A 17,250-nucleotide genomic window follows, 5' to 3' on the forward strand; every position below is an offset into this window, starting at 1 on the left:
GTCCCGCTGGCGGCCGAGCCGGGCGGGGGCGGGGGCGCTGCCTGGGACCTCGGCTGCCGAGCGCCGGGCAGACAGCTGCTCTTATGTAAATCATAGCCGGGTGGCCCTGCCGAGTTGATGGCGACAGCTGTCCTCCGGGACACTGTCACCCGTGTTGTGCTGCCGGGCTTACGCACCTCTCTCTTTCCACGTGTGTTGCAGGTAGGAAAATGACTCGCCTGGCACAGGAGCAGGAGTTACGAGCCATGTCCCTGTGAGATCTCCAGAATTACGAGCAAATGCCTGGAGAAGTCCAGTTGCACAGAGCAGCGCGGCAGCTCTCGTGAACCGCGGCCATCGACGCGTCTCAGACTTGCTCCTCTGGCCCCCAGCGCTCTGCCAGCATTTCCTACCCCACGAATGGCTACTCAGAGGAAGCACTTGGTGAAAGATTTCAATCCTCATATCACCTGCTATATCTGTAAAGGCTATCTCATCAAGCCAACTACAGTAACTGAGTGCCTCCATACCTGTAAGTAGTGCTTTGCAAAATATCCCTCCTTCATAAGTGATACTTCCTTGAAGTGATCATATTTAATGTGATCTCTGTGCCGGTTTTTGTTTACTTCTGAAGTGATGCATGAAACACTACACAGTTTCTGGTGGGGTTTCCTAGACACTGGTCTGCCATTTCAGGTCATCTTGAGGGCATGTCAACTCTGCTTAACACCTTGCAGAATAAAGATACCCCTTTTCTTTCCCCCAAGCTAGTGGTGATTGCGCTGGCCCTAGCACCAAACATGTATCACTGTGGCCTGGCTGGTTTCAAGTAAGATCGTTAGGTCGGGTGTGGTACTTTGATAATACAACTATGCTTTTGAAACGTAAACCAATGTATCTGTTGGCAGTGAGCACGATGGATACACCAGTTTGGTCAGTGCTGGCTCACATCTCTCTGTAATGTGTTCCCATGGCACAATGCGTAGAAATACCTGAAAGCTGGCAAAATATTTATTTAGGGAGTAGATGTCTTTGAATGAAACTGACTCAGGAAAAGTTATTCAGGCTGTCTTATGCTCCTAATACTTCTGAAAATATTTGTGTATATGAATTATATTCAACGTATGAACAGTCCCATCAAAGTCAGTCAGCTTACTTCCACAAGCTAAGTTACTTACACGCTTGAATTTTTTACCTTTATTCCTGAATAGAAGATAGTTTGCTCGGACCTTCTTGAGAATTTGGTGTCCTTCCAAATAAAATTTGAATTCTTCTAAAAGAAGAGTAAGGGGAACGATATGTTTTCTGGTAGATTTCCCATTTTTAAACCTTTAATAAGTATCAGTTAAAAGGCTTGGCTTAGCATTTCCTGTCATTTCTGCGCAGTGTTTTCTTGCAGTTGTTATTGTCTTCACTGTTAATTTTTCCATTGCGGTGTTATGTCCCTAGTATATCAAGCACATAGAGAATTAAAACATATCATTCCTTTATGTTGTTCATAGTACAAAGATAATATTGTTTACCATTATAATATTATTTTTTTAGTTAGTTTTTGAGAAAAAACAGTGTTGAACTGACTTTTTGCAGGTCTAATATCAGCTAAGGATTCTAATGTGTTTTGTGGTATTATTCTTTTGGTTTGGGTTACTTGGTAAAGGAACTGAAGTTCAGGAGAAGTTAAGTGAAGTGTCCTTATGAGAACTTGAAATAAAACAGGAGGGAGAGAGGTATATTAGCTATTATTAAATTATCTTTCCCTTTAAAGAAAATGGAAAAATTCCAGCATTAGTTAATTTTTTTATGGTTGAAGTTTGGTGAACAGTAGTAACCTTTAAAAGGTTGGGGTGAGGGGAAAACAGTTGCGTCAGGAATCAGCTCAAACTTAGAAAAAAAATTAATTGGTTTTATTATGGTATCTTTCTGTTTAGGTAATTTATTTGTTTATTTACTTTCGCTCCCATTACAAAACAATAATGGCAGAAGGAGCGTTTTTTTCTCAGCAGCATCTGTTTCTTTTGTTTACTTGTAGATTGTGAGCTCTTCACGGGGACAGCTCTGTTACATGTGCTCATCTGGGGACTAGGCAGTGAATTTTACTGAGCTGCCATATAGTTGCACAGGTCTCCTCACAGAAAAGCTGCCACTTGTTTGGGTCATTAAGTAGAACAGCAGGAAAGAAAGTGGTCTGTCTTTAAAGCAATGTTTAGTTACCAAAATATGAAGCTTACAATGATGGAAAGGAAAATGAAAAACTTCAGGTGGTGATATGGAAGTCTTATGTCTGTAGAGGAAAAGGTGATCTGTATGTGGCAGAATTCAGAAGATACTCTGATAAATTATTTTACACTTTGGCTTTTAGAAAATATTTAACCTTTTTTCTTTTTTTTTGAAGTACAGGTATGCTTCCTCAGTCGTATCCAAATAGTTACCACAAAATACAATTTTAACTGTCCTTCGGTATTTGTCTTGTACTGCTAATTGCCGTAATTCAAAACAGTGTTGCACAAATGACTGAAATCTGCAGATATTAACGGTTTAAGAAGCAGCATAAATTCATTAGATACTGGGAGTACAATGTATTACTCTGGACAAGATGAAAAGCATGTATTGACATAGATGTTCTCCAGTGATCACAGAGGAACTAATGTGATCAGTAGTAACCAAATCAGGTAGCGGTTAATTCACGTCTTCTGCGTTGCTGAAGAATGTAAGTAGTAAAGTTCTGCTCTGAGATATGTGTGCCTTTTTTAATAAGAGATGTTTCTGATGGGGTTTTTGGAAATGTTGGACAGACAACTCCACTATTTACTACTGGGAAGAATATGTGCAACTTGGGCATCAGCAGTACAAACTTGCCTATCTCTGTTCGGAAGGAAATGCTTATATTACTGCAAAATAATTAATATTCTGCAAATTCAGTACTTCATTTATTTTTTGCTACTTGCAACAGAATGGTTTTCTCTTATGGACTGAGACCTTTTTTTCTAGTCTGTTACACAGTTGTCAAGGATGTTTAAGAACTACTGGTTGAAGCAGGCTAGATGTGAGCTAAAGGGTATGTCCCATCATCTGTCTCCTGCGTCACTCCGTTGTTTAGTACAGTGTGCGCTTACAAAACTTGGAAAACAAACTTTCCTCAGGAATGTTCTTTAGTGTCTTAAAAAATATCAGCTGTTTACACAGTTGTAGAAGTGTTGGTCGGAAGGGACATCTGGAGGTTGTCTAGGCCAACTTCATGCATGAGGCAAGTTAGTTGCCAACACTATACCATGTCAAGCCATGGCTCTGTGTAGTTGAGTTGTGAATTTCCAAGTGTGGAGTCTCCACAGCCTCTCTCAATAACCATTTCCAGTGCTACGCTCTTTACCTAGTGAGGAAGTTTTTCTGAATGTCTTGCCAAACAACAGCTAGTGACCATTGCTCCTTATGATAGTATTTGCCACTACCAAGAAGAGCTGGCCTCCGTCACTCCTGTAACTGCTATTCAAATGGTATCATCTGTTATTAGATCACCTACTAGCCTCAAACGTGATTTGCTTTTGGTGAATTGATATTGCCTATTCCTGATTACGTTTTTGTCCCTCATATAGTTGGAAATTGATTCCAAGGGACAAGACGTGATCTGCCATCTTTCCAGGGAGCTAGGGGAGACTGTAACTATAGTTACCTGGGACATCCTTCCCATCTTTCTTAAGGGTAGGCATAACACACTGCCCTTTTCCAGTCATCAGGCACCTCCCATAATCACCATAATTATGGTGATAAGCTTTCAGCTTGGTGAATCCTACCTGGCCTATAGATTTGAATACATCCAGCTTTTCTCAGTAGGCCCTAACCTGCTGTTCCCTAGCTGCTGGTCATCCCTCTGCTTACCAAATCATGATGGTATGCATGCAGATCTGGGATCAGGCTTTGCCTGGAAAGAGCAAGACAAAAAAGATATTAAGGACATCAAGCCTTTCTACATAATCTATTCCTAAGTTGTTTCCCTCATTCATTAGCAGACCCACATTTTGTCTGAACTTCCTTCAGCTACTAGTCTACTTGCGGGATCCCCTTATGTCCCTCATCAGTTTTAGCTATGTCTGGGCTTTGGCCTTCCTAATTTTGTCCCTAAGTGCCAGAGCAATGATTTTATATCCTTTTGTTTCCCACCCTTGTTTCCACTTCTAATATGCTCTAGTTTTGCATATTAATTAGGAAGCTTGTGCACCAAGCAGTTCTTGTGCACTAAGCAGTTCTGACAAAATTCCCTGTACAATGGGCTCATTAGATCTTGAGGTTGAAATAAATTTTCTTTAGAGAAAAACAGCTAGCTGTCTGAAGTACTTTTCTTTCTAATGGTAGCCTCCTTGGGAAATCTGACTAGCAGTTGCTTAAACAAGCTGAAGTCCCATCTCCTGAAGTTCAGAATCCTAACTCTGGTGTTGAACTTTGTATCCTTCCTCAAGATCCTGAGCTCAGTCCTCCTGTGGTCACTGCAAGGCAAGCTGCATCTGCGGCTGTATTCATCACCAGTTTTTCCCTGTTTATGAACAGCAGATCAAGTGGTGCATTACTCCTAGTTGGTCTCTCTAGTATTTGCCTTAAGAAATTGTCAACCAATGCAGTCTAGGAACTTTCAGAAATGTTCTTCCATGCAGGAAAATGACCAGAGATGTAATTTTCACTGTCAAACAGGTCATCTTGGAACCAGAGTGTTTTTCAGATTTTGCTAAAAACTTATGCTCCCACCAGCAGATCCCAAAAGAACTTCACTGCAGCAAAGTTTCCCACCATCAGACAAGAAAGCTGACCTGCTTTCATACTTCCTCTCCTGCAGAAGCTTCAGTCAATGGCATGTAGCAGGTCTTAAAGGTTAGCAGATCTGTCTTATTTTGAAATAGAAGATTATCAACCCAGAAAGTTTTTCTTGATCACCACATACTGAAATTATCTCTCCCTTTTAAGAGAAGGGAATCCAGTTTGACTGTGGCTGGTAATTGTAATTAATGGTGGAGTAGTCTCACATGTATCGTTTCTGAGAAGGGTAGTTAAGTATATTAAAGTTTTCTGTCCTGTTTTTATGCACTTTCCCTAAAAGTAAGCGCTTTTAAAGCAGGTTTAAGGTAGCTAATTAAATACTCCATTAAACATACCAAATGACTTGTTATATCTCTATGCCATCACTGAGATGGGTTTGATGTTCTACTAGCTGTGCGTATCCTGTGCCCCTCCTTTGCTCACTGGATCAAAGAGTGATTAACTTTGAGAGAGGACATTCTTGGAAGAATTCAAAGGATGGGTTCTGACAAAGAATTTGTCCCACAATTAATTAATTAAACTTTCTTTTGTAGAATCTTTTGTTTAAAAAATGCAGTATGAAGTTTTATTTAGGTACCTTGTTAACCAGCATTTAAAAAATAACTTAGGAAGAGTTTTCTCATTGAACAATGTGTGTGTAGGTATGCATAAGATACGTACTTTTTTTGTTTGCATAAGATGACATACAGCACAGTCGTGACACTTTTATCTGTATTTTTCAGTGGATTACAAAGATCTGAAAGAATGTGCGAACCAGATATCTCTGTATTGGAAAACATAGCATTGTGTAGTATGTTATGGTTGCCGGCCAACTAGCATGTGTCACATAAGTACTTTTATCAGTTGTAGTAAATCATCTTATGTGAGTTTAACTTTTATTGTTGCTCATCTGAAGTGTCATGGTACAACCATGAAATTCAGGTCCTCATTTCACTGGCATGTGTAGCACATACCTGAAAATTCTGCAAACTGTCTAAATTTTGGTTAAGCTGTTTTCTTTTGCCTGTTTGCTGCCACACATGACCTACAGTAAAGCAAGTGAAACCATGTCATTTTGTTAATCTGTACCAGAAGCGTTAAAGGTTTTTGGTTTGGGGTTGGTTTTGGGTTTTTTGCCCCACTAAGGTGGTAAATTAAATATATCTATAATTTAATTGTATTTAAAGATTCCCTTTTTCCCTACCCTTTACACCCAATAGTTAGACTTCATCTCGTTCTCCAAAACTTCAAAGTGATAGGCTTTGAAAAATATTCAGTGTTTTATATTGAGAATAACAGAGGATGATTATACCTCTCATATCTGAAAATACTGGCTGATGATACTACTCCTACTAGGAGTATCACATATCAGTTCATTATTCTTGAGTGCGAGAATTTATGTGTATTTTTTACTTTTACATTGCTATCAGTAAATCACATTTAGTTTTGACAGACAAATTCTCATAGCATCATAGCTTTACATAGGATAAAGCAAAAGTTGGTTTAGATTACTGTAGTATTGATTTACAGTTTCAAGGGGTTTTTCATGGTATAAGATGATCTCGTGATTTGAGCTGACTGCACAAAGACTTGATCCAGATCTGTATGTTTGTTGGGGTAGGGAATGCACCCGTATAGGATTGACTTAAGATTCTTGGTTCCTTATGATGTTTTGTCTGTATATATTCTACTCAAAGACCTCTCTTACACTGGAGGTTAAACTCATCATTAATCATTAGTCCCTTTCTCGGACCACTCATGGCTTCCAAGGGTGCCATCTTCCCTCAAAAAAAAGGTATGAAGAGACCACATAAATATATTCAGACTGAGGAATTCAGTTCCTTTCCATAGATTGGTTTATATTATAAATATTTCTTCAAGTTACGTTATTGTGGATTTTAGCAGGCTTTATGTTTAGCAGTGTTTAGTATTTGGGAGGTTTTGGGGAGTCAATCATCTGACTTCAAATAAGTGTGTTAGTTATCTATCCTGTGGCATGGGGTTCTTCCGAACAGTAGTAATTTCAGATTTCTTCTAGGTGTAAATGAAAGCCATACCTCAGGTCCTATTTGTCTTTATTTTGGAAAACAAACTAAAAGCCTAGTAAAGCCAAGTTTAAAGTATCTTTACAAGACAATTCAATGAGTCCTTCTCAAAGCAGTCAGATCAGCGTCATCTCATCACAGACTTTGAGAACTTCTCTGACGTGAATGGAGCAGAGATCCCAAGAGGAAGTGAAGGGAATTAAATTCTCTTCAAAGAATTTCAGGCATAGCTTTCTTAAAACACAGGGAAATGTTTTCTGAAGGAGGCTAATACTAATTGCTTACAGAAAAAAAAAACCACTCTGGTGTTGATACGAAGCCACTGCTAATCCTTTTGAAGAATTTTTGTGCTAATCCTCTTAGTTTCCATTGCTAAAAAATTCTGAAATAAGAGAATGTTAGGGGTTAGGCTTATCAATTCCAAAATTAATATTGACCAATACCAATTACATTTATACCATTTTTTCCAATTTCTTTATTCTTTATCAATCATTTAAAATTGGTGTCAGGTTAGAAAGACTGGCTCCATAGAGATGCTGCTGTTTCTACTGGACAGGAGGCTTACAAAAAAAAAAATGAAGACCAACCCCTTCCTTTGTTATAGGAGCTAGCAGAAGAGGAACTCCATCTCACTTGCAGCTCTCCATTGAAAAAGACTTATCCCTAAGCTCAGTTTCTGAGAAGTCAAGTCAGAAAAGGTCTAGAGTAAACCAAACCCTTATGTTACTTACCTCAGCGACTTTCAGCTGAATTTCCATATGGCCGTTATTCACAACTGTGTTAGAATTCACAACTTCATCACCATACTAGCTTCTCAGCCTTTTTTCCCCCACACTTTTTAAATTGAGGTTCTCCAACTAATGGAATTCCTGAGATAGCAAATGATTCTTAACCTTGCGGTTCTCATCAGTATTGTTATCACCCGCCACTAATCTGTGCGCTTTCTCCTGACAGAAGTAGTGTATCATCTCCCCCGTCAGCACGATATAGATACCAGGATTATGAGATACCACGTGCTGCAGTTGAAGAGCTCAATTGACAGTAGCATATATCACAGATTCCTTGAGAAGCTTGGGCTGAATATGGTTCTTTTCATTCTCATTGAAGTCATTCAAGAAGTGCTTATTCTAGGACTCTGACATCAGATTTAATAGGTTAATCCTGTTTAGTCCTTTGGTTTACTTCACGCAAGCCTAGTATCTCTACATTTATTGCTTTGATGCTCTCTACTTCAATAATATAGAAGAATCATGCACCAAAAATGTCCTGATTTTTTTTTTTTTTTTGATAAATCGGAAGAAGATATCCCCTCCATTAATGAACGGGGCAGATACGATTTTTAACAATGTTAACTACTTCCATTCATGGCAGTATTTCCTTCTCTAGACTATCTTCTTTCTAAAAATCTCTGGGTTGCTTAAATAAATAAATGTAAATGCAGTTTAGCTACTATGCGTACAGTCTTCTGTTTAAAATATTTTTAATTTTTTACAGTGATTACAATACATATTATTATCAATTAAAGAACCTTCTCCATCATGGTTTTGTGCCACATTGTCTTTTGTTTTGATTTTCCTGTCATGTTTAGAGTAGGACCTTTTTATGATTGGCTCATTTTTCACTTCACATGAAGAGCAAGATAAATGAATGACATGATACCAGCATGGCATATTTCAGAAAGAAAAGCTCACTTCATCCTAGCTTTCTCATGAACACTGCATCAGAATTTCATATTAATTAGTGTTATTGGCTGTTGGTTTTTTCAATTCAAATGACATGACATGCTTGTGATTTAGCTGGAGCCATTTTTTTTGTACAATCTTCAGGACTACTGGTAGTATCAAGAAAGTAAAGGTACAATAATCAGTTTGAAGATAAGCAAGAACATTTTTGGAGAATATTACATTATGGTGTTTGGCCCGCTAATCAAATTCTATCTGTGCACTTGAATGGCATTGGTGGCTGCTTGCAAGTAATTCAGGTCTGGACACCTGTAGGGTATCTATTTGTTCCTTAGTACGTGTTTTTACAGAGCATTATGCCTTACGGCAATGCCTGTTCAAAAAGTATAACTTTGGGACAGTAATGCTGCTTTTTCATGTGTGAATCTGAGACCCACTTGTGACACTTCCTGACCTCAGGGGACCAAGCATGCACCCTGTTATCTAGCTACAGGTGAGAGGGCTTTTTGTTTATTACATGTTACTATACAACACCCCTTCCTCTCCAGGGCTGTGTGCCTGAAATGAGGGTACACTCTGTTACCTTTGAAGGTACTGGAAGTTGTGCTTAGAATCAGGATGTTCGTTTAAAGGGAGCACTGGAGAGCAGATTCATGACATATTTTGGTGAGCAATGTCATGTTCTTATCTATTTAAAATCTTACAAAACTTAAACCAAATTAAGGTAAAGTGCAAAATAATATAAATTGTACCTAAAGCAAACAACACAGTTAAAAATGTCAACACTAGATGTAGGTGAAGAAATTAAAAAAATCCCACATCTATTTAATCTTGGCATAGCTAGTTGAAATCAGAAAGCTCTAACCCTTATCCAGCTAGTGCATTAATTTAAGGAAAGAGAACAGTGATTGATGTTCTTGGGAGAGGTGATTTTTGTATATATGTTACTGCCTGTGCCTCTTCCCTATTATATCATTGTGTGTATGCGGCTGGGTTTTGATTAGTGAACTATGCCTTCAGTTGCTCCCTGTGCTTCTTTGTATTTCAGGTGGGTGACAGAAGGAAAGATAGTTCAGATAGTTATGGGAGCTGGGATGGCTGAGGAGCTACTGATCAGCTAAAGAATTCCACCTTGTGATGTTTGCCCCTGGGTTGAATGTGTGCAGACGCTATGTCTTAAGAAAAACTTTGAGCTGAGAATCTTCATATCTTCTCAATTTCAAGGATAACTTCTGTTATTTTCAGTTCTAGAGGAGATTCTCAGTCATATTAATGCGAGATTATAGAAATCTTAACTACATATATTTTACAAGTTATTCAGACTTCGCTTTAATTTAAGCGTGTTCTTAAATGCTCTGTTGGGCTGGCATGAGAACTTCTATGTGGGTGATGAAATTCTTTGTATTCTGTAAGTGTAGTAGCAAAATGTTTAGTCCTAGGAGTATTAGTTATAAAATGGCTAGAGAAAAGTGAAGAAGTGTTGTAGGTGCGAAACATCGCATTTGCTGCTCTGTACTAGACTTCCTACCCAGTGGAAGTGTTAGGGAATGCATGTGCAAAAATCAATTAAGTCTAGTAATTTAACAAATTGTAAAAGATCTGTGACATAAGAAGAGGTCTGTGATTACAGGTTCTTGCATCTGTATGCCAGTGCTAAATATTTCATAACTTGAGGTTAAGAAAAGATTAACTCATACCCTAGGGCTGAGCGGTGCTCTCATAGCATCAGTGTTCTCGACTTTTGGAGTCCCCATGTGCAGAGGACAGCACTGCGCCCCACTGACTGGGCTTGTTTGGCAGGACTCGTGGGCGTTCTGACTTCATTTTACCAGATGACTGGAAATCTGCCCTGCGTCCAGCCCTGCTAGAGCCATTTAGCTTGGGGAGAGCACCAAGAACCAGCCAGAGAGCTCTGAAGTCTGTCCGTCAGACTTAAAGGGGAAAGTTCATTGTAATTTCAACCAAAGCTATGAAGTTAATGTCCTTAAGTTAGTGTTTTAAAGCAGTTGGAGAAAACACCTGTACAGAGGTTTAAGGTGTGTACATTATAAGCATCAGCTGATTTGTAGTAACTCTTCTGAGCATACTAAGGCAAAGATAAATGCAGGCTTTGCTTGTTAGGTGACATTTGTTAAAGGAATTTCAAGATTCCTTAAATACTGTCATATAATTAGGATTTACCAGCTTGTTTTAGAGGTACTTTTAGTTCTTTAGGTAATAGATGAAAGAAATTACAGTGTTTCAGCAGAAAGCATATTGCGATTGCAGCAGTCCATTTATTTTTTCAGTCCATTTACTGATGAATTTGCAGTTCTCATTTCAGTTTAGGTGAGGTAATAATAAAAGAGGATGGAGTTTATCTCCATCCAGAATGTTGTAATGGAATAATAATAGCAGGCATATTTGTTCTCATCAGCTTGGCTTCCATTTTCTTATTAATGGCAATAAAATCTACAGTCTGCAATTAATCATTTGGAAGCAACAGTAGTGTAGCACCTTGTTTAATTTCAGTTTATTGGATTTTAAATTCCCATTGTTGTTGGTTTGGGTTTGTTTATACTTGCCATGGTCATGATCCTGATTTTTCATTGTAAGATTCAAGTATTAAATGTTTACTGTAAGTTCTGTCATTGCTTTTGAAGGTGCTATGTCAAAAGGGAAACATACCCACCTTGAACCTGTGTACAATTTCTGTGAACTTTTTTCTTACGAGAAGTATTTACAACAGTATTTTCAGTTGCCAACAACACTGCTGGAAAGAAAATAATATGCATAAGTCATTGGCTTATAAGATTGGCTCTGCTGGGCTAGAGCTCCCCAGCATGCACTTTCTCAGAACCTGTTCTTTACGTGTGTTACATAGTATGGGTTGTGCATTTTATGATGCTGGGAGAATTATAAGTAGTAAAAATACTGCATACTGTAGAGCAGCACTTGTCTAACCTGTTCTGCTGAATTTGGTGCTGCTGAACTCAGTGTCTTGGCAGAGCAGAACTAGCTATGGCTTTGAGGAACAGAAAATGCATAGGGTACATCGTAATTATTTGCTTTAAAATAAAACTCTTATCTTTGATGCATGAAGTAGTTAGCTGGTATCATTAGGTCATGTTCAAGCAATATTATTTAGATCTTAATCTAAAGTTTTCTTAATCTTTTTTTTCTTTCTTTTTTTTTTTTCTGTCCTTCAGTTTGTAAGACTTGTATTGTTCAACACTTTGAAGATAGCAATGACTGTCCCAGGTGTGGCAACCAAGTGCATGAGACCAATCCACTAGAAATGTTAAGGTAAGATGACATTGCACAATGTATGCTGAAATGGAACAACAACAACAAAAAATCATAATATCTTTATCCTGAAAAGGAATTAAATTTTTTGCTTATTTGTAAAATACATATATCGACTCTTCTTGGCCATAGATTCTGTCAATTTTTCATCTCCCAGTAGATTGTAAATTGAGTTTTTTCAGATATAATAAAAGGAGGAAAGACAAGGGAAAGACACAGAAAAGCTGGGTATATTGCAGAAATTAAAATAAATATTTTAATACCTCTATTAAACAAATACATGAACCAGCTACCTGTTATTCTTTACATGAAATTAAAGTCTAGAGTTTCTTTTCTGAAATGATTTAGGGCATTCCAAACTGCATGCAACTTTTTTTCCTTCTTAGAACAACGTAGAAAATGAATCACGTAAATAACTGAATGTTTTCCAGGGCGTAGATTTACCAATCTGAATTGAAATCTGCTGTCAGATTAATGAAAAGACACTCATGAAAGAAAGTTTTGACACTGAAAGTGCCCTTTCTTGAGAGTTTGCATTTTTAATATCACAATAACACATCTTTGTTTAAACAATTATTTTTCTTGAAATTCTGGATTCTCTTTTAGTGATGTTATGTTGAAACAAAGGTGATAGTCATCCTACAAGTATAGTACAGGGAAATCAAGAAATGTCGTCGTAAGTGGAAGAACTTCATATTTTCCTAAAATGATGAAGCCACTCCCTGCCCTCACTCCCAACACTCCCCCCCCCCCCCCCATATTATTAGTTTGTAATACTGCTGTGAACTTAGGAAGAAATATTCTTACATGAATGTTAAAATACATATTTACATCTGGAATTTACTAGGGTTGGTATTATTTCCTAATGTCATTGTGTTTGCTACAGTTTGTTGTATTTTGCCTTGATTTTTGACGGATAATGTGTGTGCAGGGCAATTCCCATGCTTCAGTTAAATACTGAGAGGATAGGTGAGAGAGATTTAAGTTCAGCAACTCTAAAGGGTGTTATTAGCTTAAGTCTTTATCATCTGAATGGGTTTTGGAAGGGTAGGGCTAAAAGGGTTTATGTAGATATTTACCGTAAGTATTTTTCTGATCTCCTGTCAGTGTCTGAGGCGCTGTGTCAGCCGTAACAGAAGATGCTGTACAGAGTTCATAATCACAGAATGACAGGGGTTGGAAGGGACCTCTGGAGAACATCTAGTCCAACCCCCCCGCCAGAGCAGGTTCACCTAGAGCAGATTGCATAGGAATGCGTCCAGGCAAGTTTTGAATATCTCCAGCGAAGGAGACTCCATAACCTCTCTGGGCAGCCTGTTCCAATGCTCCACCACCCTCAAAGTAAAGAAGTTCCTCCTCATGTTTAGATGGAACTTCCTATGGTCAAGTTTGTGCCCGTTACCTCTTGTCCTGTCACTGGGCACCACTGAAAAAAGACTGGCCCCATCCTCCTGGCACCCACCCCTTAGGTATTTATAAGCATTGATAAGATTCCCCCTCAGTCTTCTCTTCTCCAGACTAAAAAGACCCAAGTCCCTCAGCCTTTCCTCATAAGAAAGATGTTTTAGTCCCTTCATCATCTTTGTAGCCCTTTGCTGTACCCTCTCCAGCAGTTCCCTGTCCTTCTTGAACCGGGGAGCCCAGAACTGGACACCGTACTCCAGATGCAGCCTCACCAGGGCAGAGTAGAGGGGGAGGATAACCTCCCTCGACTTGCTTGCTACACTCTTCTTGATGCACCCCAGGATGCCCTTGGCCTTCTTGGCCACAAGGGCACACTGCTGGCTCATGGTCATCCTGTTGGCCACCAGGACTCCCAGGTCCCTTTCCCTATTAATAAGCTGAAAACAAAAGCATTTTAGAAATATTTCTTTTATTCTGACAGGACCATTTCATAGGAGCTGAAAAAAAAATGCATTTTCTGAAACACCTAGTAGATGTTTAGTAAAATAATAATATGCTTTAAGCAGGAAATGATAGAAGGGTGAGAAAAGTTGAGACCACAAGCCAGAAATGTGGGAAGAGCTATTTTCTCTGTGATTATTTCCTGAAACTCCTTTTAGAGTCATTGGGTTTATTTGCCAACAAACTGCATGTAGCTGGTAGTTTGTGGTTTTATTCTATGAAACAGTTTTAAACATTTGCTAAACTAACATTCAGAAGAGCATGTGAGCAGTGTAATGGAATTATCTTTTTTGGATGTTGCCTGCATAACTTAATACATGTCTTCTACTCTGACTGTAGAGACCAGCGCTATCATTGCTCAAGAATGCAGTCATTTTGTAAGAAATGGCGTTGAACACTCTAGATAGTATTTTTAACTGAGATCTTTAAGATAAACTTTATAAACTACTTTATAAACTCAATTCTGAATAACTTCATGACTATGTGCTTTTTTTAGATGTATGTTTTAGTTGGCAGCACTTAGGGTTTGTTGAAACAATAAGCCCAAGTCTGAAATTCAACATTGAGCTCCAAAATCAAAAACCTAGGAAGAATGTTAAATTCTAGAATTCCCTTTCCTGATTTAGCAGAATTCTGCATCATCCATATTGTGGTCTGGGTTGGTTATACCATGAAAGCAGGCTTCATATTTTCTTGGTAGCATGCTTCTTTGCATGCAAGTTTTCCTGAGTGATAGTCTTTGTTTGCTTCGCTTCAGATAATTAGCAATTATCAGAGAGTAGCTTTGATCATATAACTCATTCAATATTATAGAAGAGGTGAAAAAAGAAACTATACAAAGCTGACATAAATGCTTGGTTCTTCTTTCTACATGTTCTCGTTTGGAGGTTGGAAGATGTGGGGGTGGAAAGAGGTGTGTCTAAAATATTAATGATTTTCTTTCAGCATTAACAGGAAGTATCATGTTAAATGACTGAGACCGAACTTGGAGTTATGTCAAGTAGTTTCGTTTTGGAATGGGTTAGATGCGAGTCACAGAAATACAAATCTCTGTTAGAGGGCTCATAGGCGTGGATAATAGGAACACTGTAAGATGCATCTGAAATTGAGAATCTTCTTGTAATTTCCTATTTTTTTCCCAATAGTTTAAGTTTAGTTTCCCTGTACTTAAAGATCAGGTAAGCAGGGCTTTTTTTCTGCATTTTTTAAAGTATTGATTAGTGCTTATGCTTCATAAGGATGAAACAGTTCTTTTTGTTTCATTTTTGAAAGAAAATAAAGTCATTGACTAGAATATGAAGTCGGTTCTTGCTGCTAGCATCGTAAATTTGCTAAGTACACTGGTTTTCTTGCTATGTCAGCATTACCGGTGACTTTTGTTTTGGGCCATTGAAGACAAATTAGAAAGTGCTAAGTGGGAATTTTCAAAAATAAATGTAGAAGAAACAGCATGTATTATACCATCCTGAGGAATAGTTAGTGGGATTTTGAATTAAGGTAGTGATGTTCTCTTTTGAAGTCCTTATTTCTTTTATCTTAATGAGCAAGTTATGAAGATGGGAGTTTTCTTACAATGTGAAATGAATTCCATTTCCTAAACAGGTTCCCAAGTTCCCAGTGCTGTGCCGTGGGAACTTCACAGAAAGCAGTACCATGTAATTGCATTAGATAGTGAGAGGAGAGGCTACCATTTGGAAAGGTAGACCTATACTGTCATCTGTCAGAAGCTAAGTGCTCAGACATCCCATGATTTTGGTTTCCTTATCTGTGAGAAAGTACTCTCTATGCTTCTTTGTTTTAGGGGAGGTCTGTTTCACTTGCTGAAATATTTTTTTTTTGTCCTTATAAGAAGAAGGAATTAAAAAATGGATGGTGGTTGTAGCTTAAACATGAGTATTCTTATGGTATGACTGTCTCCGTGGACTGACGGATAACAGAGGGAACTAGTCTCAGAAGATGATCATTGGCTAGTAGGTCTAATTGTAAACTTTCAATTACAAATACAAATTCTGTAAAGAAGAGAACCTGGAATGCTTATGGATTTATTATAAGAAGATAATTGTTATCTATTAAAATTACTTTTAGGCATTCCTCAACAATAAAATCATTCAGTCTTCTTCCTACTTTGCCGCTGCTAGTGAACAAAAGATAGAGAACAGACATACATTTTGTAACAGGCCTGTAGTGTATTACTAATAACATGTACACATACCTGTATGCATATATGCAAATATATATGTATGTAAAGAGATAGATATCATTATTGAGATGAAAAGGCATTTGAAAATATACTAAAGGCAATTACTGTATTGTAGCTTCTGCCTGAATCTGAAGGTACTTAATTTCTCTAGTGGTATTACTTAGTACTTTGTTTTGTCATGGGTTTTTGTTTAGGCTGTGGACAGTGGGAGTTAGTTACTGTTCACAAGAGAAGATGTAGAGGGCAGAGGGGAGAAAGGAAAAGGAAACAGAATGAGAGACAGAGGAAATCAAAGGATAGGTGAGACAGGGAGAGGAAGTGGAACTAGAAAGTGGATGATAAATTAAATGGGTAGGAGAGTAGGTAAAATTCAGAGAAAAGGGAAGAAAAATATTTTAGCTTCAGCAACAAAGGTAAATGCACTGTGTCCTCTGGAAGGGACTGTAACAGCCATTTCTGGCACTAATATCAGGATATCAGAGGACATGCCTGTGCTGCGTACTGTCATCTGGTAGACAAACTCACGGCAGATATTTAAATAGTTTAAATGAATTATGTTGGGTACTGAGAACTGTCTCGCCAGAGCAGCACGGGTGCTCTGTGGTCTTCTTTATCCTGCCAAGACTGGTTTGTCAGTGTTGTAATGGGTAGGGAATAGTCTGTTCAGTTTTTCATAACAGCCTTATTACCAAAGCACTTGAACACTTAATATGATAATGGAGTTTATGATTTTCATGCTTACTGCTCATGGCTTGGACCTTAAAACTGGATACTACTTTTCCACTTTGTTCCTTTTAGTAACACAATTGTTTGCAGATAACACAAATTAAAACAATGACAATTTTAGAGTATAACTTTTTTTCTCTTTTGCTTCATTTTCGTCTGTATACATTAAAAATAAATTCCTTTGTTAATTCTGAAAGAAATCCATTTAAGAGGTGGTTGAGGTAAGCTTTAATGCATGTTGTCTCTCAGGCTAAAATCAATTGGGTTTTGCAGGATGTATTATTTACGTGCAATTTGTTTTATTATTCAAAGGTTTTTGTTATTTAAAGGCTAAAAATATTTAAAATGCTAGTTTCTACTTAATGTGAAATGTATTTTTTCCCTTTGAAAGGCTGGATAACACCTTAGAGGAAATTATATTTAAGCTGGTGCCTGGACTTCGAGAACGTAAGTTTCTCATCTGGTTTTGGGTACCTGTTTGGGTTGATGGAGGGAAAATGGCTATTTCTAATGATACACCTGTAGTATTGATTTAAAAATTCACATTACTGTTCTTTGATGTTAACTAGAGGAACTGCAGCGAGAGATCGAATTTTGGAAGAAAAACAAACCTCAAGAAAATGGACAAGGTGATGATTTTCCACTT

General features: G+C 38.0%; 1 protein-coding gene across 2 annotated transcripts in view; it reads left to right on the forward strand.

Annotated features, from left to right (window-relative positions):
- Positions 1 to 221: 221 nt before the first annotated feature.
- PCGF5 (polycomb group ring finger 5) overlaps positions 222 to 17,250 on the forward strand; it is a 29,603-nt gene continuing 12,574 nt past the window's right edge. The window contains exons 1-4 of one of the 2 annotated variants that reach the window (XM_059820924.1): positions 222 to 511; positions 11,677 to 11,773; positions 16,996 to 17,051; positions 17,174 to 17,233. In XM_059820924.1, the coding sequence (XP_059676907.1) occupies positions 400 to 511; positions 11,677 to 11,773; positions 16,996 to 17,051; positions 17,174 to 17,233 (325 nt within the window). In that variant the 5' untranslated portion in view covers positions 222 to 399. The remainder of the gene's footprint in view (positions 512 to 11,676; positions 11,774 to 16,995; positions 17,052 to 17,173; positions 17,234 to 17,250) is intronic. The other variant, XM_059820923.1, reaches the window with a different exon arrangement.

This window comes from Gavia stellata, chromosome 9 (genome assembly GCF_030936135.1).
Source record: "Gavia stellata isolate bGavSte3 chromosome 9, bGavSte3.hap2, whole genome shotgun sequence".
Lineage (NCBI taxonomy): Eukaryota > Metazoa > Chordata > Aves > Gaviiformes > Gaviidae > Gavia > Gavia stellata.